The sequence below is a fragment of the Dunckerocampus dactyliophorus genome, chromosome 21, assembly GCF_027744805.1.
Source record: "Dunckerocampus dactyliophorus isolate RoL2022-P2 chromosome 21, RoL_Ddac_1.1, whole genome shotgun sequence".
In the NCBI taxonomy this organism is placed as follows: Eukaryota; Metazoa; Chordata; class Actinopteri; order Syngnathiformes; family Syngnathidae; genus Dunckerocampus; species Dunckerocampus dactyliophorus.
In genome coordinates this window covers 8,923,580-8,950,844 of record NC_072839.1, presented here as the reverse complement: position 1 = coordinate 8,950,844, position 27,265 = coordinate 8,923,580, and the positions used below count along the sequence as shown (strand labels likewise).

At 40.9% G+C, this 27,265-nt stretch overlaps 3 protein-coding genes across 3 annotated transcripts in view; 1 reads left to right on the top strand and 2 right to left on the bottom strand.

Moving 5' to 3' along the window:
* The window catches only part of ube3c (ubiquitin protein ligase E3C), a 36,769-nt gene extending 27,169 nt beyond the window's left edge, over positions 1-9,600 (bottom strand). The window contains exons 1-10 of the mRNA XM_054766086.1: positions 9,469-9,600; positions 8,814-8,935; positions 8,682-8,735; positions 8,475-8,549; positions 8,242-8,382; positions 8,059-8,174; positions 7,828-7,976; positions 4,227-4,380; positions 3,487-3,707; positions 64-215 (exon numbers count right to left, since the gene is read on the bottom strand). Of these exons, the coding sequence (XP_054622061.1) occupies positions 64-215; positions 3,487-3,707; positions 4,227-4,380; positions 7,828-7,976; positions 8,059-8,174; positions 8,242-8,382; positions 8,475-8,549; positions 8,682-8,735; positions 8,814-8,879 (1,128 nt within the window). The 5' untranslated portion in view covers positions 8,880-8,935; positions 9,469-9,600. The remainder of the gene's footprint in view (positions 1-63; positions 216-3,486; positions 3,708-4,226; positions 4,381-7,827; positions 7,977-8,058; positions 8,175-8,241; positions 8,383-8,474; positions 8,550-8,681; positions 8,736-8,813; positions 8,936-9,468) is intronic.
* Positions 9,601-13,746: 4,146 nt separating this feature from the next.
* mnx1 (motor neuron and pancreas homeobox 1) lies at positions 13,747-16,871 on the top strand. The gene is made up of 3 exons (XM_054765806.1): positions 13,747-14,266; positions 15,128-15,288; positions 16,596-16,871. The coding sequence occupies exons 1-3, from the start codon at positions 13,747-13,749 to the stop codon at positions 16,869-16,871; spliced, it is 957 nt and encodes a 318-aa protein (XP_054621781.1).
* A 452-nt stretch (positions 16,872-17,323) lies between these two features.
* On the bottom strand, positions 17,324-26,951 carry nom1 (nucleolar protein with MIF4G domain 1). Its single transcript, XM_054765572.1, has 11 exons — positions 25,681-26,951; positions 25,503-25,615; positions 23,935-24,130; positions 23,538-23,861; positions 23,344-23,454; positions 21,275-21,445; positions 21,014-21,135; positions 20,796-20,928; positions 20,405-20,536; positions 20,056-20,165; positions 17,324-18,770 (listed from the first exon to the last, which is right to left on the bottom strand). Exons 1-11 carry the CDS (start codon positions 26,497-26,499, stop codon positions 18,593-18,595), a joined length of 2,409 nt encoding a protein of 802 aa, XP_054621547.1. The 5' UTR covers positions 26,500-26,951; the 3' UTR covers positions 17,324-18,592.
* Positions 26,952-27,265: the final 314 nt, after the last annotated feature.

Here is a 27,265-nt window from a genome sequence, read left to right as displayed (position 1 = left end):
AATATCATCACACTATTGTGGTAACAGGCCCCTGGTCGCTTCCACACAATCAAGCGGACGTACCTTCATGGGAGGCGGATGGACGGCCGCATCGTCTTCGTCCTCCGAATCGCTGCTCACCTCTGGCCTGCTGCAGGTCTCAGTCACGGGCAGCAGAGGCAGCAGCGTCTGCAGAGCACGTAAATACAGCAAGAGGCCTTCCTCCGATAGGGAGCCTGTCAGCACATCGTAATGTTGGCCATCACTGCTTGCTAGCAAGGTAATAATATTTACACTGACACTTGTCAAATCATAATACAATGGTCATAGCCACTATATCAACATTTGGGATGTCTATTGGAAGTATTTGGAAGTAACAGATGTGGAATAGGTAGACCAGGGATGTCCAAAGTGCGGGCCGCAGCTTTTTTTAAAAATTTTTTAAATTTTTTTTATGGCCCGAGGCACATTCTAAAAATATTAATTTTAAAAACTACACAAAAAAAACAGTAAAAAAATGGAAAAATCAGCAGGATTTTTACAAGAATAAAGTCTAAATCTTAAGAGGAAAAAGTTGTAATGTAATCTAAAAAAAGTCATAATTTCACAAGAATAAAGCAATATTATGATCAAATATTTCCTTTCCTTTCCAATACTTAAAGTTGAAATATTCAAGAAAAAAGATATTATTTTTTCAAAGGTTAACATAATCAACAAAGGAAGTTGCAATTTTAGGAAAATTTGGTTATATTATGGGTATAAGGTCATAATACTATAAGAAGAAAATTATAAAAAAAAAAAAAGCAACAGCAGAAATGGCATAAACAGCAGAAATTTAATAAGAATTAAGTCATATTCTAATGGGGGGGAAAAAAATGCAATTTTCCGAGAATAAACTTGTAATATTATGAGGAAAATACTAGAGGCATAGAGTTGAAATATTAAAGAAAAAATACATCATTTTCTTAAAAAGGTGTAATATTATGAGAAACAAAATAAAACAAATCAAATTACCTTGGGGAAAAAATTATATTATGAGAAGAAATAGAGGAAAGTAGAAATACCGTACTTGGAAAAACAGGAGAAATGGGGAAAAAACAGCTGTAATTTTAGAGAATAAAGTCAAAATATTAAGAGAAAAAAGTTGAATGAGGGGAAAAAGTCACAATTTTACAACAATAAACTTAAAATAATGCATTTTAGTAGCATTTCACCTATATCACAAAGCTGAGATGGATTTTTTTAATGTAATAATTATAACTAATTATCAAAATGGCCCTTACGTCCTTTCATTTTTCCCCTCACTGGAAAAAGTTTGGACACCCCAAATGTAGACCAAGGAAAACATCAGCAGGTGATGACAGAAACATTGAGAGCTGTAAAGAAGGACCCTGGAGAGAAACAACCTGCAGAGGCTACACCAGAAGATGCAAACTACTCATTAGCAAGATATTAGCGCTATGATTGTCGGCTGAAATGTCCCAAAAAGTACAGTGCTGAGCCTCAAAACGTCTGGGACAAATGTTTATGGACTAATGAATTCTTGAGGTTCATCTCTCTGTACTTTTTGGCATATTCTTCTCGCTAATGACTTGTTTCCATCTTCTGATGTAGCCATTGTAATTTTGTCCATGAAGTCTTCAATAGATAGTGATACCTTCACCCTCACCTAACCTAACCCTGCGCACATTGTTGCTGATGTCACTAACAGTTATTTTATGGTCTTTCTTTACACCTCTCACAATGTTTCTTTCATCAACTGCTGATGTTTTCCTTGCTATGCCTGTTGAACGCTTGTTCCTTAGTGCACCAGTGGTTTCCTTCTTCTTCGGGACTTCCCAAATAGTTGTAGTGGCTATGACCAATGTTTGTGCAATGCTCCTGGTTGATTTTCCATCACCTCTCAGATTCACAATTGCTTGCTTTTCTGCCTATAGACAGCGCTCTGGTTTTCATATTGTTTTCACCTCTAAATGCAGTCTGCACAGGCAAAACCTATACTACCCAAACTGAAATTGCGCATAGACATTCAGCGCTATTAATGTATTGTAAAAAAGGGTGGCTCTGGAGCCTTTTCCGGCCCATGGCTGTTTGTTTATTGGCGGCACATTCAAAAAATACAATTTAACTCATTACCAAAGACGTATTTATACGTTTTTATAAATCCAAATGTCCAATCCCAACAAAATACGCTGTTTACGTTTTTTTTGTGCGAGAAGCAAAAAGAGGTGATGACGCAACTCCCCACTAATGGATTTAAATTCAGAGCAATTTGAAGCAATAAAAACAGCCACAAGGTGGCAGAAGTGCATTTGATAAAAGCTCGGCAGGGATCATGTCAACGGACAAATCACACATGACACAGATGAGTAAGTGAGAGCGTGTGGAGGAGTGTAGCGTGCAGAAGGTGATGCATTGTAGGGAAACTTTACGCATGTGCACACACACATGCACACATAGAGTTCAGTTCCAAATGTGAAAACTGTAAATAGTTCATGGTGTTAATTGTAATTTTGATGTAAAACAACCCCTTTTTTGTGTTGTTTATGATAGTATAGTTGTTTAGATATTTGAGCTGTCACAAAAGCAAAAAAATATTTGTGTCAAAGTGAAAGTTATGCTTGAAATGTATCTTTTCACATAAAGCTAGTTTTGTCCCTTTTCTAGTCGGGAACTGATATTTTCCTGAAACTTACCTATGTTCTACTGCTGATTACTAAAGAAACGGAAAAAGGGAGAAACAAACTATTTTTTTCCTGATGGAAGACAGGAGTCTAATCTTTCTTTTGGTAGGTTCCATGTTTCTATAGCCATCGAACACAATATTCTGCGTGCCTTGAAAGATCAGTCAAAATCATCCGGTGCTGAAGGGGGTGTCTTTTGAAAAATGGCTGGGATGGAATTTGTTGAGTTAACAAGAAACCTTAAAAAAAAAAAAAAAAAACAGCAAAAATTGAAACGTTGGCGGTAATTTTATGAGAAGAAAGTCAAACTATTCAAAGAAACAAACAAAGAAAACAAAATAAAGTTGTAATTTTTGGAAAATTTTGTTGGGGAGAAAAGTCAAAGAGAAGAATTACTAGAAGGAAGTTGTAATAGCTGGAATGTAAGAAAAAATGTAAGAAAAAAAAAGAACAAAAAGCAAGCACTTGAGCTGCAGTTTTTTGTTGATATATAGATATAACTGCTTCGAATATCTAAGTGTGTTGGCCCTTGCATCCTCTCATTTTTCACTATGTGGCCCTCACTGGAAAAAGTTTGGACACCCCTGGTATAAGGAATGCAATCAGACACACCTGGGCAACAAAACACGCCTGTCAGTCACATGTTCCCATACTTGCTCTCACATAAAAATACGTAAAGTGCTATCTTATGTTGCTCTCGGGTCTCATCTTCATCTTTTTGATGTCAAACCCAAATATTTTCAGTCTACAGTCAAAATAAAGAAATTGATACTGTATTAGATGTGCAGGTGTCCCTAATGAAGTGTACCATGCAAAGACCCACCTAAAGAGTTCTGGCCCGCAGAAAGAACAAAGTAAAATATCCAGGGGGCCTGGCTCTGGGCGGCGGGGGAGGAGGTGACAGTGCCCTGGAGGGAGCTCAGGAAGGCCTCGAACGGGAATGCAAGACGAGGGTCCGACAGGGCCGGGATAAAAAAGTGAAAGATCTGCTCGGTGAAAGGTGCAGAAATAAATTCCTCAGTGAAGGCGGAAAAGACAAAGTGCCTGAAAGACAAAGAGACGACATTTTCAAGAACTTTGAATGTGAAGCGCAAGCATTCAAGCCCAAGATGAGGTGCACCCGGCCATTATCTGTCCAAACAGAACTGCTTTGTCTGACTGGGTGGCTCACATCTGGCGCCCACCCCCAAAGTCACATCATTAGCGGTCACACTTGTAGTGTGTACACAAGTTTATCATTCCCACCTTGCTTTTCTTTGCAGCGTTTGGTCATAAGAATGTCTCTAACTGAAGGCAAATAGTCGCATATTCTCCTCGGAGGGCAGCGAACATGACATGGGGGCTGGGGGATCTTAAGAGGGGCTTTTACAGCTTGTTGTAAATTGACTTCACCGTTGACTCCAAGACACGAACAAAAAAGCTGCTGTTGTCAGTCTTATCAGGATGTTTAAACAGCACAAACAATTCACATAATTCTCATCTCATCAGCGACAGATGCTTCGAATAAAGATGCTCTGTCGAACTTCTGTCTAACAGGAAACACTTCCCAGGAGCCTGTCATACCTTGCGCCCGCTGTGCAGGAGGAGTAGCTAAAGTGCAGAGGTTTGAGGATGTGCTCCAAGAGTGTGCTTGCCAAAGGGATGGATGGAGAGTCCGTATATTCCAAACTGGAAGGGAGTCTGTGATTCGCAAGAATGTACAGCGACCTGTAGTAACCTGACAAGAAAAAAAAACACAACAACCAATTAGACTTTGACTGATGATGGACAGAAGGGAAACCAGAAATACGACAGAATCCCTTATCCAGTGTGATTTCTAATTTTGACTTTAACATATTTTATTAGGGCTGTCAAAAATGCGTTAATGGCGATAACTAATTTATTTCATGAATTACGTTACATTTTTGGGCGTAATTAACACATACGCATTATGGCAAGCCACGCCTCTCTGCTATAACGACAGAGGATCTCAACGGGATTCAGGTCAGGACTTTGACTAGGCCACTCCAAAGTCTTCATTTTGTGTTTCCTCAGCCATTCAGAGGTGGACTTGCTGGTGTGTTTTGGATCATTGTCCTGCTGCAGAACCCAAGAATGGTTTCAGCTTGATGTCACTAACAGATGGCCGGACATTCTCCTCCAGGATTTTTTGGTAGACAGCAGAATTCATGGTTCCATTTATCACAGCAAGTCTTCCAGGCCCTGAAGCAGCAAAACAGCCCCAGACCATCACACTACCACCACTATATTTTACTGTTGGCATGACGTTCATTTTCTGAAATGTGGCGTTACTTTTACGCCAGATACACAGTACAGGCCAAAAGTTTGGACACACCTTCTCATTCAATGCGTTTTCTTTATTTTCATGACTAGATTCTCACTGAAGGCATCAAAACTATGAATGAACACCTGTGGAATTATGTACTTAACAAAAAAAGTGTGAAATAACTCATGAATAACTCAATGAGCTTCATGAGCTAGTCACCTGAAATGGTTTTCACTTCACAGGTGTGCTGTCAGGGTTACGTAGTGGAATTTCTTGCCTTATTCATGGGGTTGGGACCATCAGTGTTGTGTATGTGTCCAAACATGTGGCCTGTACTATAATGAGACACACCTTCCAAAAAGTTCAACTTTTGTCTCGTCAGACCACCAAGTATTTTTATGACCTCTGGGATGAGTCGTCACTGCGCTATTGGGGTAATTCTGGTTGGCCGGCCACTCCTGGGAAGGTTCACCACTGTTCCATGTTTTCGCTATTTGTGGTGTGTGTGTGTGTGTGTGTGTGTGTGTGTGTGTGGTGTGACACTGTGGTCGCTGGAGTCCCAAGGCTTTTCCATACTGAGAGATCTCAATTCATCTCACTTAAGTTATGTTTTAACAGGGGGTGCAATCACTTTTTCCATTCAGGGCCATGTAGGATTGGGATTTTTTTTTCTCCCTTTATAATAGAAAATATATAATAATAAAAAAGAAACATTTAAGTGTGACAAACATGCAAAAAAAGAAATCAGGAAGGGGACTTTTTCACACCACTGTATATATATCTCCAGCTCACAAACACATCTCTAGTCCATTCAGCCCTGGAATGACACTTTCTCATTGTCACTCGACTACTGCGAGATGCATTCATGGACACTCCGAACACCACAACAACCTCTTTATTATACGTATGTGTGGGCAATAAGTTTATATTCTTATCTCTCACTTTGCAACTCTTAATGCGGAAGTACAATTTACTGGAATTAAGAATGCTTGGAAATCCGAGAAAATAAACTCAAAACATGTGAATTCAACTTAAGTTACATGATGTCTTTGAATGCAACCCCTCCTTGCTCATAATAAATACGGTTAAAGTGTGATTCAAATATTCTGCTGCTACTAATGAAACTAGTGTTAGGTAAATAGCTTTTTTAACGTGTGTGCTATCTTTTAGCTTGAGTCACATTTTCAGTTAATTTGGATCTGTTAATATATACAAATATATATAATCCTGTCCTGTCATTTATCTTTCTTTCAATAAAATACAGTAAAAATGGCCATACTTCAGACATAGTTGCAAAAAGTGATTAATCATGATTAATTCATTTAAAAACTAAATTAATCCGATTCAAATTTTTTTAAATCATTTGACAGCCCTAATTATTATTCATTATTGGCCTCACAATCAGGAGATTGAGGGTTTGAATCTCCACCAGGGTATCTCTGTGTATAGTTTGCATGTTCTCCTGTGCGTGCGTGGGTTTTCTCCAGGTGCCCCATGAAGTAACTTAAAAGGGGTGTCCCAATCTGATATCAATAACGGATATCAGCAAAAGAAGCAGTTGATTCCAGACTCCACAGACACCACAGCACGCTCATTTAGCAGCGTGCCGGATAGAGCCCACGTGATCTCAACAACAGCGCGTGCTAACGTGTTAAGCATGAAGTACAGTAGGAATGATGTCGGCTGTGTGTATTTTCCGTTGAAGTCCGAAAAAGAAGTTACAGCACAGTGCAACACTTGTCATGCACAAGTTTCCCGTGGTGGCACAGAACCTGGAAACTTTCATAGGACCAACCTCGATGCGCATTTGAAGCAGCGTTCCACGGGATGTATGTATGATTTGTCCTGATACTGGACTGACATCGTAATCGGCCGACACTCAAGGCTGCAATATTGTAGCGGATCGGAAGTGAAAAAGTTGTATCATGACACCCCTATAACCTAATATGCATGTTAGGTTAATTGGAGACTAAATTGCCCATAGGTGTGAATGTGAGTGTGAATGTTGTTTGCATATACTGTACGCAGTTAACTGGTTCTCGTGCTTGTGTGTGTTGCGATAAATGTGTTCCCTAGGGGGGTTTGGGTGGTGGGTGGACAGGAAGTGATGTCGGGGGTTCAGAGTTGAGTCCGAACTTGGTTAGGGTTATGGCCGCAAACGTAGCCAGTGTTTTTATTTGGAGTTTTTATTTGGGATTACTGTACCTGAGATAATTCAAGCCTGCAATAAAAGTCTGTTGTTCCGGCGATTGAGTAACATTACTGACACCCAGTGACCAGTGTAGAATACTACAAATCTACGTCTTTGAATGCATCTTTTCAATGCCTTATATTTGTATTTTGGTTCATTTAGCCATTTAATGCTTGAAAATGCTTAATTTAGGCAACAAAATACAAAATAGAGGGACATGTATTTTAGTTTGTTTAGTCGTTTTTATGCTTGAAAATGCTTAATTTGAACAAAAAATATGTATAATTTGCTTCAATATGCAATAGTAATAATAGGCCATATGCAATCACGAAACAGCATAATTTGTATGGTTATGAAAAAACGTGGCCGCACGGTGGTCTAGTGGTTAGCATAGTCTAGTGTTGGTGGTGGTATAGTGTTGGCCACACAGTAACAGTCTGGAGATCGGGAAGACCTGGGTTCGATTCTCCCTTGGGCATTTCTGTGTGGAGATTGTATGTTCTCCCGTGCGTGCGTGCGTTTCTTTTGTGGTCTGTAAAGCACTTTTATTAACATTATTAACAGTGTTACTGTGCACATTAAAACATTTTTGTGATGTTTACTGGACTATTCAACTTTTCCACCCTCTTCTAATCTCACTGCAAAGCACTATTCTTCTTTACATCAACAAATGTGCCCTACAAACATGAAAGTGGTTGCTTCCTCACCTTTCTGTACCATGTAGTGCAAAACCTGTTCCACCACAGAGTTGGCATCCGTCATGACAGGAAGGTAGATACTCTCCGAGGAGAAGATTTCTAGCATCCGCATGGGAACTGCCACATTGAAACTGTCATCGGGGCAGTTCTGCAGGAGTCTGACGATCCAGAGAGAGGTGAAAAGACATGTTAAGCACCTTGCCAGCACGTGAAAAAACAATCATTTGACTGAGAGGGCACCTGCAGCAGAAGCCTAGCATCCTCTTGATCTGAAACATACACGTCTGTCTGTGTGAGCCCACCAGCAGCTTGACAAACTGACTGTTGTGTTTCACCAAGTTCTGACACAGCCAGATCTGCAAAAGCACACAAACAATGTAGCAAACAATGTGGGATGGGGAGAAGAATGACAGCTCTTCTCACCAATCTATGTGTATCCACACTCTGTCTGTAGAAGAAGATGAGCTGTCTTGATAAGAGGCAGAGGGCGGGAGCTTCCAAAGCATGCTGGCTCTCTTGTGTCCGGCAGACACACTCGTCAAAAGCGGCCCTCTGGGTGGCGTACTGCACAAAACATTGCATGCGTGTACACTGATACACTGATGTTCTAAACCACAAGTTGCTGCCACAAACATGACAATACAGTACGTCCATACCTGTCGTTTCAGGTCTTGGTAGCCTCGTACGTAGGACTGAATGATGATGGCATTCTTCAGCCGTTTTCTATCATCCTGAGACATGAAAAAAAACACACCAGAGCAGATCAGGTTTACTGCAAAATTGAAAACTACTTTCATGCAGTTTAATCATGGACTTTCTATGTAGAAGTAGCTTGGGAACAAAACAATAAACATATTAGTTACCTCTCTTTTCCTTCTTTCCTCTTGAGTCCGATGCAGCAGAGATGCTTTCTCCTCCTGCAAACAGAGCAAATCACACATTTCAGGATTATTTGGACAAACTTGATTTGATGGCGTGAGACACCGGTCACTTACCTTCTTGCTTGCTCCTCCAAGTGATACCTTGGGTCTTGTCTTGAAATCGCCCTCGAAGCTAAACATTTTCAGCGTTATCCCATTGACTGATTCAGATTGTTGTTGACTGTTCAGACTTATTCCTGAAAGACAGTGGGGGGTTTTAAACAGTGGGAGAGCAAACTGTGAAACCAGCGAGCATGGATGAACGCTCGAGACATGACTCTTATTGATAAACACTTATATGTAGCGCATCTATTCCATTTAGCCGGCAGCAAAACGCGTCTCTAACGTGTCTCAACATCTTCTGGACTTTAACAAGTTATCCGCATGACAGCATCACTGTACTCCTAAACAATGCTTAAGCTAGCCGGCTTCTTAGCTAGCTAATGACTCAGCAGCTGTCAGGCGCTAAAGTCCACTAACTAGTTCTATTCATTCAGTTTATTAGGATTTGAGCGTACAGTCAGTTTATTTACGACACGTCTCAACCACATAATCACACATGTTTGCGTCGCATAACTTTGTTGATGTTAGCAATGAAGCTATCTGGCTAGCTGGGGAGATTAGCACTCATCCAGGCTACCTTCACGGTGGGCTGCCCCTTTTGATATCACGACTATTACTCACAACACATAACTAAGGACCGCAACTCGACAACCTATGAAGCGTTTACCTTTGACTGGTGAACTGTGAAAGTCAAATACTGGCGTTCTCTAGTTGTTTTAGATTAATTCAACGTTTTATTTTCTTCTCAAGTCACAACACTGGAAGAGTAGCCCAAATTACTTCCGCTTCCTGTTACGTCACGGGTGCTGATTTGGCAAAGCGCGTGTCAATATTAAATGCAGAGCAATGGTGCATTCGCGTACCAGATGAAAGTGGTAAATTTTAATTTTCAGAGGTACAAGGAAGTAACTGAAGGTTTAATAGTGAAGATAATTATTTGTCTCTGGTATTTGTGTACTCAGAGGCGTTTCTAATCTTTATTAACACTTGTTAAATTAACCTTTCTGATAATCTGTATTATTATCTTTGTAAAAACATAATATTGAATGTAAATTGGGGATACGTGAAAAGTGTGCAATTACCATGAAAATTAAAATGTCTTCCATTCATTTAAGCCCTAAGTTCCCAAAGTGGGGTACGCCACTTGTCTTTGGGGTACGAGAATAAAAATGAAAAACAGTTAGCGCGTAACTTTCGCTATTACGAGCGCACCTGAATGCCTCATCGCACAGACCGCACGGTCAAAGCAGAAAGAAACAAGGAAGGACACACGGCATGAAGTTCATAATTGCTCCGTGTGAGTTATATGAATAAGTAAGTAGGTTTGATGATTTTGTTGTGTATTAAGAGTGTTTAATCTTTAAGGTTTAACTTATATTGATGTTCCAGTCCCCGCACTGTGAAAACCCGTCAATGCATTCGCGTGTCTGGATGGGAGAGTAGAGAGTCCGCTGAAAATGAGGTTTTATCGCTGATTTTATGTATTTTTGTACTTTGGATACTTCTTTATCATGTTTGTACAACTTTTCCTTTCAATTTGGTACCAAATTAATATGCAGATTTAAATCACAGCGATTGCAAGTGGACAAAAGTGAAGATCAAGTTCAACCCATTCATAGGGAAGGATCCCAACAACCGTTTGAAATAAAAAAAAATATATGTAGGACCAATACTTAGATACTTTATTCATATCCTAGAAAAAAATCACATCTTGTCTATTTATCAGTGCTCATGTAAAATGTATCATGTATCAAAATGTGACCATGCACAATACACCTTTATGAACCAGAATGACTCACGATGAAATTAATGAACTAATCATGTTTAATATTTCAATTTAATGAAATGTAAAAATGGTTGATTTTTTTTAAAGTGTGCAGCAGTAGGAGGTATAGGGCTTCAAGTCAAATGTCTGAAGGGTCACGCACGCGCATGGTAAAGGTTTGGGAACCACCGATTTAAGCCAATACAGTAGTTGACATGTTTACATTGTTTACATTCAAGCGAATTTTAGTCGTCTCGTGTCAATACTATTGATGGTAATCGTTATTATTAATGACGTTCAGCTTTTAAATTCAAATACCATGGGCGTCAGAAGGAAAAAGTCAATTAAAATAAAATAGTTTCTTATATTTGTAAAGCTTTTTACATTTCTATTTTTGGTTTTGATGTTTTTTTGTCGTTTTTTTTTACATTTACTGCAGGGGTGTGCTATTTTCAAAAATATGGATATTTAAATGAATGAATTGGGGACTTTTGTTGACGAAACTGCTCCATGTCAGACTGGCATTTTTATTTACAATTGATTTCATTTTTAACAGTTGGTGCCAAGAGAAGCGATCATCATTCCTGCAATTAAAAGCGACTTTTCCTAATGACTGTAATGAACATATAAAGTGTGCTTATTGTCCAAGTCGTTAATTAGGGGGCGTGTGAGCAGCTCGCACGAGGCAAGGTTTGAGGTGTTGCTTCTTCTTCTTGCTCTTGTGATGAAAAAAGGGGGGCGATCAATCTGGTAAATGACTCCATATTTCACTGCTCCCTTAATAGAAATATTCATGCTGCCCCCCCCCTCCCCCCAACGCACCCCCGCCCCCGTCCCACCCCCTTTAATGAAATTACAAAGGTGGGGGACTGTTTTAAAAATCTTATTTTATAGAATAATACACATAAAAAGATGAAAACAATTATCTGACAGTCCTTATTGATTATGATTGTTGAATTATGAATTATTGAAGAGATTTTGGTGCAAAGATGATGAAGTGTGTGTGTGTGTGTGTGTGTGTGTGTGTGTCCGTTATCCTCGTGTAATGGCTGCTGACGATCAGGGTGCACAATTAAACGGCGATACTTTAAAGCTGACTTGTTGATTTCCCCCGAGCAAATAAAACGTCCCCCTTGCTGATGAATTGACCAAAACTAATCAGCTTTATTGGTAGACAGGTTAAGGCCAACGGGGTGTCAATAATTCTCATTTTGACCTCCCTCTTCCATTAAGTTTAAGTGGCTTATTAGAGCCGAGTCACCGGGGCCTATTACATCTCCTTCCTCATCACAATTACAGTTTGTGCAGCAGCAAATTGGGATTACATTTGACTCATTTGGACACTTGCTTCATATCCTTGCTTTTTTCCCCCTGCTTGCTGCACCGCTGAGCTTCTTGCAGAGGTCGTGGAGGGTGCAGGGGGCTAATTGATGTGTGCATGCAGTCTGTCACCTTCAGCCTTTTAGGACGACGACAGCGGGACAGCTTTTACTTCAATTTCCCTCTTGGCCTCCTCCTGCACGAACACACAACATCTCATCTGTTTATTCCACACGCAAACTTTCATGCCGCAGGTCATTATTTCAACATTTAACATCTTCATCTTCCAATCGTCAGCGTTTTGTTCTTAGATTTAACCTTTCGATTTTGTTTGATTTCGTATGGAAGCCCGACTCCGCCACCGAAAGAACAAAAATATCCCAATGGTAAATCGTAATTATGAGATTAAACGTCTTAATTATGAGATAGGAAAGACATAAGCATGACAAAAACTGTCGAAATTACGAGACAAAATTGAAAAGTCATAATGCGATTTTTAAAAAACCGAAATTATGACATGCAGAACTGTGCACGTGCCGCCTCCTTCACCGCAGCCTTCGTCGCGTGGCACTCGGCACGTGCGCAGTTTGCATCTCATAATTCCGACGATTTCGACGATAGTTATGACTTTCCCATCTCATCAATTTGACTTTTTAATCTCACAATTATGTCTTGACCTCATAATTTCGATGTTTTATTTCATAATGATGACTTACTATTGTGATATGTTTCTTTCAGTGGCAGAAAATATTCAAAATAAACACATGTATTTAGATGAATTAATACGTTACTTTATTATCTTGAATTAGAATAATCTATAATTTTAAATGAATCATAATTAGAATGACATAATTAACAATGCACTGCTGTGGCGAGCGGTGCATGCTCTACTTGGGCCTTCAGTGTGGACCCGAACTACAGTCGCCCACCATAGTATCGGTAAAAGTACATAATAAGTAAGTAAAATACATCTTCAGAGATGTCAATTTATGTTCCTCAGTCAGCCGTGCGGGAATAACTTGGTTTGTAGAACAGTTTTGCTCTGATCAACCAATCAGAGGGCGGAAAAATGCGGCTGTCACTGTGGTGAGAGGCGAATCTGAAGTCTGATTGGCTAAAAAAACCAAAAAACAACCCCATTGCTAATAGTGTGTATGTGACATAGACTGATTCTGAAGGCCAAATTACACCAATATGGCAACACACAGAAGCTGAAATCTGATTGGACAAAAATATCCACCATATGCATTCACTTCCGGAGGCAGTGCAGCCAAGAAACATGCTAACGAAAATAATTGACTGTCGGAATAAACTGATACAACTTCACAGAACAAATAATAGAATTGAAGTTGTAAAATGTGTGTCAGTGCTTGTGATAGTGTTTAGGCCAGCAGAGAATGCCCTCAAATTCGCACTCAAAATTATCAAAAGGTATCTGATTTTAATAATAAAAAAATCATTGACCAATCTTCTGTTTGTGCAAACCTGCCAACATGTACGAATTGTTCGCACCCTTATTGAATAGCTTGTGGCTCTGCTGCTCTCCAGGTACACACTTTGTTGCATTTCATGGTTTCATTTGTAAGTTTCAGTCTGTACAGTACGGATAAATGAATAAATATTCATACTCCATATAGCAATAGCATTTTAAATTAGGGCATGTAAGGATGTAAGGATGCAAGGATGCAGGTGGAAGTACAGTAAAAGGGGCGTTATTGGGTCCCAGTGAGGTTTCGGGACGGCCCCCTCCTGGTGGGCTGCACCAATCACGTGCGCCGGACGGGCATGAAGTGTCTCTCCCACTTTGGGTCCCGTCAGAACTTCGGAGTTCTCCTGCGGAAGAGCATTAGCACACTTAAGATGGAGAAATCCAAAAACTTCCGCATTGACGCTCTTTTGGCGGTCGATAGTCCCAAAGTGCAGACGTCTCCTCTGGCTCTGGTCACCTCGCCGTCCTCCTCATCCTCCATCTCCATCCCGTCCTCCGGAAGCGTGGCCGCCTCCGAGCTCAGCAGCCCCGGCGAGCCTTTACGCACGGAGACGCCGTCCCCGCCGAGGATCTCCAGCCACGGCCTGATCCCAAAGCCGGGCTTCCTGGGCAGCGCGCACGGCCTGGTAGGATTACACCCGCCCAGCAGCGCGGGCATCCCGGCGCAGGCTCTGTACGGCCACCCCATGTACACCTACTCTGCGGCCGCCCTCACGGCCCAGCACCCGGCCTTGTCCTACTCGTCCTACCCGCATCACCATCACCATCATCACCACCAGCAGCACCACAGCGGAGACTCCATCAAGCTGACGGCCAGCACCTTCCAGCTGGACCACTGGCTCCGGGTGTCCACGGCCGGCATGATGCTGCCCAAGATGTCGGACTTCAACTGTGAGTAAACAACACTTCACCACAAAATGTCATCGCACTTGTGTATTTTGGGCTGTACAGTCATTTGGTTGCTGAAAGCATGGCTCAATTTAATTAAAAAAAAAAAAAAGAAATGGACCTAAATGGTCCTAAATGACCAGTGTTTGCACAACTAAAATGTCTTACTTTATAATCGCTACCTAAATATATACTGTATGTTATTGTTCTTCATCCAAAACACGTAAATGAAAAATGTCACATGGCGTACGGTTAGTTAGCTTGTTTCCCCACCCCTCTAGATGATTTGTTTTCATATTTAAAACACGAACAGTGTATTTTTATGAGCATATAGGGAATAAATATACTCTAATACAATTATCAATAGCATCAGGTGGACTTTTACCAACTGAAACACTGCACGCGTGACATGAGGTGGATTAAAAAAAAAAACGAATAAGGTGTGTGCATCCGTGCCTTATAGAATATGTCACGTGGACACGAAGGGAATTTAAGAACGACGCATACAAGGTGACACAGACGGATGACTTTTGGGAGAGGAACTAAAATGGAGAGATAATGGACAGAGGGAAAGTGTCAGCAGGCTGTGAAAGCCACAGTGGACATGTTACTTGCAACCACATACACTGGCTGTTTTGTTCGCGCTCCGTCTCACAGATTTGGGTCAAAACGAGGCGGCAAAGAGTTCTTCTGTGGGACGCATTCACGCGGATTTAAGAGTCATTGAAAACATATCAAGATGACTCGCTCTTACATTGGAGCCGATGAAAAAAAAGGACGTAATTCGTGTCAACGGAAAGCAGAGAGTTCTTTTTGATCATATATTAAGAGTGAAATGACATGAAGTTGAATGTTTGTGTGCAGCCCAGGCACAGTCCAACCTGCTGGGCAAGTGCAGAAGACCGAGGACGGCCTTCACGAGCCAGCAGCTGCTGGAGTTGGAGCACCAGTTCAAACTCAACAAATACCTCTCCAGACCCAAACGCTTTGAGGTGGCCACCTCCCTCATGCTCACCGAAACACAGGTATTAGTAATAGTAGTAGTGGTAGTACTAGTATTATTAACCCCCTCACACACCCGGCCAATAAAGTGGACTGTATTGAATCCTCATCATTCATTTCTCAGGTCAGATTCAAGCATTTCAAGGTCACTTTTAAAGGCTTTCCAGCACCGCCAAGCTATACATTAAATTAAATCAAGTTACATATTGTTACATTAGAAGACTTCATTATACATACTGTTAAATCAAATCAAGGTATTTGTACAATAATTGCTGAAATAAATCAAGCTAATTATGCATGTTGTTACATTAAAGCAAGGCAGTTGTGCATATTGACAATTTAAATCAAGGTAATTATAGATAATTATAGATTCAATGAAGGTGATTCTACATATTGTTAAAATAAATCAAGGTAATTATAGATAATTATAGATTCAATAGAGGTAATTCTACATATTGTTAAAATAAATCAAGGTAATTATAGATAATTATAGATTCAATGGAGGTAATTCTACATATTGTTAAAATAAATCAAGGTAATTATGCACGTTGTTGAATTAAATCGAGGTAATTGTGCATATTGACTATTTAAATCAAGGTAATTCTACATATTGTTAAATTAAATCAAGGTAATTATGCATATTGTTCATTTAAATCAAGGTAATTATGCATGTTAACTTGAATCAAGTTAATTATACATATTGTTAAATAAAATCAAGTAAATTATTTAAAAATGTACAATTAAATCAAGGTAATTGTGCATGTTGTCAACTTAAATCAAGTTAATTATACATATTTTAAAATAAAATAAAGGTAAACATGCATATTCTTAACTTAAATAAGGTAATTGTACATATTGTTAAATGAAATCAAGTAAATGATACAAATGGTTCAGTGAAATCAAGGTAATTATGCATGTTGTTAACTTAAATCAAGTTAATTCTCCATATTGTTGCAATACAATCAAGGTAATTGTGCATTTTGTGAACTTAAATCAAGGTAATGATGCATATTGTGAAATCAAATCAAGTAAATGATAGAAATGTCCAGTGAAAGGAAGATAATGATACATATAATGAAATGATGAAAGTGAATGAGGCCTATACACGTTGTGAAATGAAATGAGACATATTGTTCGGGATATGTTTACTTACTGCGCAAGCGTCACGGATGCTGGGAAAAAATAAGAAAAACAATGTTATCAAACATGATCTCATGAAAAACACAAGGCATGCAAAATTTAAAACCAATTTGAAGCCCCGAATTGTGGTATTTTTTAGGGTAATGTTTTATTTTTCCTGCCAGCGTTGAGTGGTTTTCTTTGTGCTCAGGTGAAAATCTGGTTCCAGAACCGCCGCATGAAGTGGAAGAGGAGCAAGAAGGCCAAGGAGCAAGCCTTGCAAGAGGCCGACAAGCAGAAGGGCAACAAGAGCAAGTGCGAGCAACAAGACGTGGACTATGAGAGCAGCAAAAACGGCCGAATTAGAGACTTGAAGGACAGCGACGACGACGAGGACGACGAGGCCGAGCGCTTCCTGTACAACTCCTCGGACTGTTCCTCGGACGACGAGCGGAATCGAACGTGTGGCCTGAGCCCGCAGCCTTGAGAGGACCTGACCCAACCGGCAGGACTTTGCATGTAAAGCTGTCTTTAATAGAAATATACGGTGTATATAGGTGACATATATACTGTATATATGAATATATATATATATATATACATGCTGAGCTGCACTGGACCGACTGCATGGTTTCTATGCAATATCATCTTTATTTTTATATGCTATTTATAATAAAAAGATGCATGCTGGATTGTGCTTTAGTGCAAATGGTGAGAAATAAAAGGCTGCTTCTTGGGATTTATGATGGATGGCGGAAGACGTGTTTGTCTTCTGGCTGACAGCTGGGGTCATGGGAAGGACTGGTAATGGCGCTGTCGGATGTGTGCAAACTTGCACTGAGAGCAAACAGCAAGAACAAGCTACATTTGACGCCACACCACCAATGGACACCGCTGGACAAGCTGCTCTTATTCCGGGCAAAACATTCAAATATTTTATTGCTCATATTTCAATCAGGGACGGTTTCTTTGAACTTTTGGAGGTGATGGGGAAAAAATGCATTTTCAGGCTAATGTACATTTATATTCCTAAAAACACAGCCAGTTGTATTACTGTGGTTTGTTTCCACATTTATTTGATATTTTTTGGAATATACCTCCTTGGTGAGGATCCACCAGTTGTCAATATCAAAGAACCCTAAAGACAGTTTGAAAATGTATATTTGAATATCACAGTCGAATCAAAACAGTTTTCCATTTGCGGAGTCACGAAAGTGGAACTTGGATCTAAGCCACACTGCAAATTTTCACATAATAAAATTCAGTGTAAAAACGTTCGTAACGCCAACGCTCATGCCTTTTTTTCCTACGTTTGTTCCAAAAGTACATATACAGTAATGACAGATATCGTTATTACAGCGTATTTCATTTATTTATAAAGGGGTACATTTACACATTTGGAACGGCTCATGTCTTCATATTTCATTTCCAATTTATGTTCCGATTGCAGCCGACTTGTACTTCAAAGACATTGTAAGGATTATGAAGGACCCCTGCTTATCATGACAGTGTTTGATTGAGCAGACTACATGAAAGGTTCAGACCAGGGTCAGACCCGACTAGGCCCCTGTAGAGCAGGTAAAGGGAACACAAGCGCGCACGCACTGAGCCCCGTGATGCGTGCTTTGACTGTATAGACCAGGGGTGTCCAAAGTGCGGGCCAAGGGCCATAATTGTTGATTATTAAAGCGGCTTGAATATTAAAGCAGGATTTTTCTGTATGTGATCCTTGGTGTACAATGTTACCTTTTAAACAGGCTGCTTTTCAACACTTGAGTGTCATTTGTGCTTGTTGCAATTTCACAGAATTACATTCGAATAGAAGTAAGGTCACCTTCCAAGAAGTTAAGAGGTTGATCATTATTACTAGTTTGATGATTGCTGTTATTCCAGTTATACTCCAGTTGATTAGAGAAAGCATCCACGTGTGTAAATAATGTGATGTTAACTGACAATATTAAATGAAAATATGTATCCATCTTAAGCAGTCACCAATTTGTATTATTACTTGTATGAAAGTAACTCAACATAAGGCATCAGCATAATCTTTATCTAAAACACTTGATGCTAAAATAAATATTACACAGTTGGAGGTCTGTTGAAGCGAAAAAAATAATACATATATTTACAAAAACACTCAATGAACACCAGAAAAGTGGACATGACAGGAGGAGGTCTTCCGTGGTGGTGGTTGTGGTTGTGGTTGTGTTATAGTCTGACTTTCGCCTCTTTGGCCTCCATGGCTTTGGTGGCGATGTGAGCGCGCGCAGAAAGCACGGACGCCTGCTCCTGTGAATCCTGCGACGGGCTGTTCTTCAGCAGGAAGTGGCTGATGAAAAGCTTCAAGCCCTCGCGCAGCATGCCCAGCTTGGGAATTCCAGAAATCCTGGCAGGTGTGCAAGAATGAGGGACATTGATGGGAGGTACCAAGCTTCCAGCCTGCCGTGGACTGATGCAAAACGCAGATAACTTCTCATCCAAGGCTAATAAAACACATTCCCTTCTTATGTGAAATACTGTTAATATTATCATTATTGTACTAATGAATGGATCTTTGACATGGGTCTTAGCTGATGCATAAAGGAGATAAGTGAAGCTGACATAGAGACGGCATGTTAACACGCATGCTCATATGTGTATTGTGTGTTTATGTCGCATGTACCCCACTTTAAGTGTAGGTCATTTTCAAATGTTTACTTATTAACTCATTCAATCCCAGCCGTTTTTCAAAAGACAACCCCTTCAGTAACGGCCATTTTAGACCACGTTGACTGATTTTTCAAGTCACACAGAATATTGTGTTCGATGGCGATATAAACATGGAACATACCAAAAGAAAGATTAGACTCCCGTCTTTCATCAGACAAAAAAGTTTGTTTCCAGCTTTTTCCGTTCTTTAGTAATCAGCAGTAGAACATACTGTAGGTAAGTTTCAGGAAAATAACTGAACTGTGTGTGTATGCGTTAAAATTCCCCTTCAATGCGTAACCTTCTCTCCCACTTCCTCCTTGCTGTGGAGTGTGTTTTTCTATGCAAAAGATCCATGCTGAGCTCTTATCAAATGCACTCCTGCCACCATGTGGTTGTTTTTATGGCTTAAACCTCCCCTAAAAGTGACATCTTTTATTGTGCACTTGCATCATTACTTTTTGCGTCTCGCACAAAAAAACCCTTAAAAGACGTACAAGTACGGCTTTGGGACCGGGCGTTCGGGTTTATCGATACTTTCGATACCAGCTCCTCATGCTCTAAAATCTATTCTCAAATGAAAATATTGATACTTCAGTCATTAAAGGTAAAGTTTGTCTGATCGTAAACGGAGCCATGTCTGAATTATGAATAAAGTTTTCATTCTTGCAGTTCTGAATAATTAATCATTGTAATTGTTTTATCAGTTTACTTATTTTCTTTATTGTTTAAAATACCATTTTCCCATATTTTATGTCATCCTATGTTTTTTGTTGTTGTGTATTAATTTGGCTAGATTGTAAATCACCCCGCTACCTCAATATACTTCAGGATTTAAAATAAATGAATTACTTACAATAATTACTCAATTAATAATGTAGATAAATCAATAATTCATTTAATGATTAAATTAATTGTCTTGTGCGATACCATAAAATCAGCGGTATTGCACATCACTACTGTAGTTACCTGACCACGCTCACCTTGCAAATATGCTGACGAGCTCCTCAGGCTCGGTGTCTTTGAGTAGTCGAGTCAGGACCTGACGCAGGAAGCGCACTTTGGGCTTGTCCAGTTCTGCGAACTCGATGACCTACACACCAAACACAAACATTATCAATAGTCAAAGATGAAACACTAGATCAGGGTCTGACAATCGGAAACATGGACGTGTGTCACATAGGGGGAAAAAACCCTAAAGTGCAAACACAATAGAGTTCTGTTCTAAACCTGTAAGTGGAAATAACGCCTTTTCCGTCTTCACAAAGCTAGAATCGCAAGCAATCAATGGCCTTATATTTGGCAAATAGAGAAGGAAACGATGTGAATTACTTTAAGTAAGGACAGCGAGAGGCACTTTTTCTGGAGGAGGCGGGTCACCAGCTGGATCAGGTTGCTCAAAGTCCTGCCGGGAAGGTCGGAAAGCTCCCTGAATTTGTCCCACAGGCTGAACTGGAAGGTCATCTGGGAAAACAATGAGAACACGTGAAAAGCAAACTTTCCCAGGCTCTTTGAGGAGGACAATGCTCATCCGTCGGGGACACGAGGAGGAAGTGTTTGTCGTCACGGTGGGAGAGGTGTGACACGCCGGGTCACGCAAGGTTCGCTGGCAGGTAATCATTAGCATGCAGACTTATTCGCACTCACACTTTGCTTGTTTAGGACGCCAATGGCTTTCCACTTTTACAAAAAGGTGTAAAAAAAAAAAAGTGTCTCGTCGTACCTGAAAGCGGCGGTCGTGAGTACAGAACTTCTCTGCCAGCACAGCATAAAAGGCATTGAAGGTCTTCTCCTGCAGACAGCAGTCCATCAGAACATGGACGATTTCTCTCTCCTGCTTGTCCTTCAGCCCCATCCTTCACACATGCACACACACATCATCAGGGAGGCTTAGGCTTTAAACGTCACGTTTCCTTCAAGCAGACATGAGCGTTAACTAACTTGAGCAGCTTCTCGAAAGCATCCAGGTAATCTTCGCTGGTCATGAGGACGCAGAAGATGTTTCTTCTGACCTCAGTATTCATCCTCTGTTTTCGGGCCAGCTCCAGAACTTTGGCACTGTACTGGAAAAAAAAGACACACTTTTATTTGAAACAGAAAAGAAGACCTTCACCTCACCTGTCAATCACTACCGTCACCGACAAACATCGGAAAGACTAATAACTAACAGCTACTAGTTTCCTGTGTGTTTGGAGCACTCACTTGTCCTTCGGTGACACTTTTGTTGGACGTCGTGTTCCCTTGTTGGCTGATCATGGGCGCTCCACTCCACGAGGAGCCCACGATCCACCAGCGGCCCACCTGATTGGCCGACAGCAGATTGTCCAGAGACACTCTCAGCTTCATGTCACTGCCTGCGGAGTTACGTTGGATCTGTGTGGCACATTTAGCACGTGGACTTAGTGGGCAACTTGAAGCTACACAAGGAAGTGTTCAGAGAGCTACTGATATTTCACAAACGTGGGACTTAAAAGGCAGCTCTTTGGTGCCACTTAGTGGTGCAAAAGGAAAATAGTACAAAGGAGGAGGTGACTACAGTGGTGCCTTGGTTTTTGTTACTAATTCCTTCTAAAGGGTCCGACAAGCATCTTAATCTGGCCCCCCGGGTGTTTCCAAATGATTTTTTTTACACCTTTAACATAAAGCTGTAGCTGGCAACATGATTACTGCTATTGCGGCACGCTTGAGTTGCACAGGAAATAGTCAGATGCAATCTGTAGCTTGTAAAAAAAGCACCACGTCAGCACACACGTGAAGCACAACGTAACCTACCTACTGCACCAAGAGGCCATACGACTAAATGTCCACGCACAATACCCATGGCATAATTACTCCAATATATTCCTGTCATAAGGCATGCTGGGTAGCTTGGGGTACCCTCTATCGCAGGGGTGTCAAACTCGTGCCATGGAGGGCCGAGCCACTGCAGGTTTTCTTTCCAGCCAGTCACTAAAGCAGGTGATTTTAATGATCAACACCTTCAGTTTGAGGGAAGGAGCTCATCAATTAAATCACCTGCTGAAGAACCTCTTTGGAGAGAAAACCTGCAGCGTCTCGGCCCTCCAGGGCACGAGTTTGACACATGTGCTCTATCCCAACAATCCGCCGTGTTTGTCGCATTTTTGCTTGATTGCAAACTATGTTGAGGAGGGCGTCAGAGAGACGTTAACATACTCTTGATATCCAATGTTTGATCGTTCATAGTTCATGTCGTTGTCTTGCCTTGCAGGCACTTGTAAATAACAGTTTAAGTGTGTGTTATGATTACGCTTAATTGTTGTTTATCACACAAGTAGTAGCAGTACAGTTGTCCCTCACGAAATCGCGGTTCAAACGTCGCTCCCTTGCTGTACTTAAAAAATATATTAAAAAATTAGCTCCGTTTCATGGTTGAATACTGCCTATTATTAATTGAAAAATATGCATATTCAAGCAAATGATGCTTATTCTTGGCCTAAATTGGGCATTTTATGCTTAAAAAATCTAAAATACAAATACAAGGAAGAGGCAGAAGAAGCATTCTAATTGTGAATGCATTGGCCACTAGGTGTCGGTGTTTGGTGAGACAAGGGGCCAGACGTGATGCGAGGGAACACATTTACTGTGACACACACAAACAGGAGTTTTATTTACACCTTAAATGGCTCATGTAATCTTATTATTTCTACTATATTGGGTCATATGAGTGTAAAGCCATTTAAAGCCGCCATTACAATGATGAGACAATCGCCACCATGGGAAGTATGCTCTATACAGAAAAATACAAGGACCTGCTACCGTGTGTGTCTATGTCATCTTACTTATGTCTAATATGTCTTTTTGTCTGTGATTATACCTACTATATTGGGTACCAAAAGTAAAGATGACTAGGTGGGTGTTATTTCATGTCTTGAGGGCTCTAATAATGTTCAAAACTGTATTTAAAAGATTGTAAACAGGTTTTCTATGACATAACTCAAAAATATTTAATTTATTAATATTGTATCCTACTTTGTAGAATTGACTTATGGTTGAGTCTGGAACCAATTAAGTGTAATAAATGAGGAAGGACTATAGTTGATTTATGGGATGCACCGTTGCATCGTAAGTAAGTATGTCGTTGTGTTTGTTGACCACCTATATATAGACGGCCCCTTGGCCAAATTTGTTTAAGCCAATGTGGCCCGTGAGGCCGCCTCTGGTCTCTGTTCAAAGACCGAGGTTCCACTGTACTGTGCTGCATATTGTTCCAGTAATGTATGTAATTGTGAAAAAATGAAGAGTTGACCTACCAGAGTCCGCTGCAGCTTCTTCAGTTTCTCCACAGGCTCAGGATCGTAACCTGGGATCTTGCGCATGTCATTGTTCTTCAAAGCCAGCATGGTTTCCAACATGAAACGCACCTACAAACGTAATTCCCATGTCATATTAGCAGCATATTCACAGTGGCCTTCAACACCATGAGTGCTCATGATTCATCGCATACTCTGGTCTGATCCTGGAACTTCTTGCCCATGTCAGCCGCCTTGCGTTGGGCCTCGGAGATGAGCTCCTTGAGGGCCAGGGCATCATCCTTCCTCAGGGAGAAGCCGACGTTCTTCAGCACAAACAGCAGCAGCTCGATGTCCTTCTCTGTGAAGGCCGCCATGAAGCGTCTGAGGATGTCGAAGACGAGGAGGGAGTGCACCACCTGGAAGTTGTAGAGGTGGGCCACAATGGCTACCAGGTTGTCGCACTCTTTGCCCTCACTTGGCCGGTTGTACAAGTCGTCGAACATGTGCACCACTGTCTCCAGAAAATGGGCTCCTACCTGGAATATTACAACATATAATGTGTGGAGGAGCTCGTGCTCATTTCACAAATGACAAAGAAGTGGTCTTTACCTCCAAGCCCACAGCGTGATGGAGGACGCTGACGAGGAGGACGTGCTCCATCAGCAGCCTGTCAGGCATCAGTGCTGGGGTGACACAGGCCGCCAGCAGCACCTCAGTGAGGGTGTCATTCATGTCCTTTCTGCTGCAGCTCATGTAGAGCGCCTCCAGCTGGCTGCTGATGGATGACATGTTGTGCTCACTCAGCCTAAAAGGACAAAAAAACAGTCAAGGCATTGACCTCATTACAGCCATGTTTCCAACTAATCTTACGATTTGGTTCCTTCACGTCAGCACACTGAATCAGTGTTTCCCATTAGAAACTGCAACGCTAACAGGTGTTTACGCAGGTTAATTATGGACCTCCTGCCATCGAGTGGAAGAACACTGCATTGTTCCGCCTAAAACTAGATGTACAGTAAGAGGAACAGATACAGTATTTGTCGTAAATAAATCATTTTTGGGCCAACTGAAATGAAAAGTGGAATAGGATATTTCTCATGGCACACCTGATGATCTCAGACACCTTAGTGGTGGGGGACCACTGCACTACACGTGGTAAATGATGTGTGAAGAGGGGGTTCTCAAACTGGAGTCTGGCGTTGCCCTGCAATTGTTGTATGGTTAAAAAGTGCATAACAATGAATAGGTAGCAGAAGACCAAAAACACCAACATTGTGAGCCAATAACTGTCAATGAATCAAAGATTCATCCATTATCCATGTAATGGACAGCTATTTTGATATTCAATCAATCGTTTTTTTTAAATTTAAACATGTAAATATCCTCTGATTTCAGCCTCTCAAAAGTCAATACTTTTACATTTCCTCATCCATGAAAGCAGACCAATTAATTTCCCTCGTGTTTTAGGCAAAACAAGATATTCACACACAACCTCCCCAGGGGAGCCGAGTGGCGGGCGGACAGGAAGTGACGTCGGGGGTTCAGAGTTAAGTTTTAGCTTGCCGTGGGTTACGGCTGCAACAGTAGCCTGTGTTTATATCAGGGATTATTATGCCTGCTGCAATAAAAGTCTGCTGTGCCAGCGATCAAGTCGGGCGAGTGCGTCTCACCGACCATTACAGTAACATCCTGACAGATAGTGGCCAGTGTCGAATATTACATGTCACTTACTGAATGCCTTATATTTGTATTTTAGTTCATTTTTATTCTTGAAAATGCTTAATTTAGGCACAACAGTATGTAAAATTAGCATATGCATTTTTTAAAACTAATAATAGGCCATATTCAACCACAAAACAGCATGACTTATTAATAAATACATGTTTAAAAAACCATGAGTCAAGCCGGGAAATTCGAACCAAAAAGCGGCAAGGGACGACTGTATTCAAGTCACTTTAATTGAAAATTCTGATCCAAAATCGGAGGAGAATGACGACGTCATGATAGCAGGACAGCTTGTGTGTGTGTGTGTGTCAAAAACTTTTTTTTGGACATTTTTATGAGCATATTTGCCAAAAAACAAAAAAACAAAAAAAAAAAAAACGGTGATCTAGTATATAAGGGAGGTCCTGGGAAATCTTTCCTGTGGTTTGACAACAACAGTGTGTCAACTTTACCTGTTCACAAGGCCTTTGACGTTCTTCCTGAGTTTTTCCAGCTCAGCTTTATGTTCGTCACCTGCAGTGTTTCGCATATGAGGCGGCACGTACTTGCTGGCATCAGCGGCTCCCTAAAGATGAGAAGTTAATCATGGCACACATGACAAAGGTGTGGTGGGGATGAATGTGACCTCACAGTATTTGAGCTGGACTCTGCGGGTTCCTCATTTATGTCTTTGGCATCACTCTCATCTTGGAGTTCTTCATCCATTGCCTCCTCTTCACTGGTCACTTCATCCTCCTCCAATGGCACACTATCTTCATCACCAGAAGAATCCATTTCACTTGCCTCATCCTCATCCTCCTCCTCCTCCGAGGGCTGTGAGGTGTTCTTGTCCAGTTGTTCAAAGTTGTGCTTGGCCAGATCCATGTTGTCATCGCTGTCGTACATCCCAGCCACCAAGGTGTCAGAGTCCAGAGCACCCAGGATGTAGTCCAGGCCGTCCGCCACAAATGACTGAGGCAAGCTTTTCTTGTTTTTTCTCTTGTTTAACTTGAGGTAGCGTTCTAGCTTCTTTATTTCTCTGTCCTCTTGTTCGTTTGCCTCCAAAAGGGCCTTCTTTCTGGACTCTTGAAGCTTGTTGGGTTTCTTGGACGACGACACTTTAGGCTTTTCTGCTTTCCTGGCATTACTTCCAGTGTCTTTTTTAATGATCTCCTTCTTTGGATGTGGCTGTTTATGAGCAGCTGTTCCAGAAAGATCACCATCGCCACTGGGCAAACTGACAGCCTTTTTACCTTCATAATGACTTTTCATTCTGGCTTTCTTCAGTTTGCGCTTCTCTTTGCGAAGCTCCTTCCTGCTTTTCCGTTGAACGAACCTCAAGCCGGTGTTATCCCCTGCCTCCTCCGCACCATTCTTGCTTTTAACAAATTCATCCACCGCCACCATGTACTTCTGCAACACTTCGTTGCCCTTCTTCTTTTTCCCGCCCACCTTCCATTTCCCTTTCATGTCAGCAGCGTAGGAAAAAGAAATAAGCCTTGCTATTAGGATATTAGCTGGCTAATTGGAGCTAATGCTAGCTTTTGTTTACATTCGACCTGCTAAACTTAAAAAACGAAGAAGAACATCTATGCCAGCAACCGCTGAGAAGAAGTTAAATAAACCATTACCAAATGAAAGAACAAAATTAAAGAAACTATAGCTTAGTTTAAACTATTAACATGCACATGTGTAGTCCTGAGCAAAAGCGGACGTTAACGACCTCACGTGACCCTTTGCTTCCGGTCAGTGTTGCCAGATGGAAAATTAAAAAGGAACGTGCCAGCAAACGCTTACAATTATGGTATTTTGAGGGAAACTATTGTAAATACTCGTTTTGACCTTGCGTCGGGCACTGTCAATCAGTACCACAAACTATGTATAATATAAATTATCATGAAGTTTTACCTTTAAATCAACTAACAACATTGTTAGAAAAAGGTGCCATTGAAGAACAGTGTCCCCACCTGGGTGAAAAGAGGCACATGAGACAATGCACAACATCAGGGATAGTGGAGGATGTATACAGTTTGTGTTTGCTAATATTCATGATAAGAGATCAAATTATCATACGTTACTGGATTTTTTGAATTATTGGTCGTACATTCTACTGAGGGTGAAATTATCGAATGTATTGTATATGATCATTGATGGACGTCTGGCAACAGTGCTTCCGGTGCGCACAGATATGCGGCGCGTATTGATGACGTTGTTTATTTTGTCTTTTTTTTTCTAT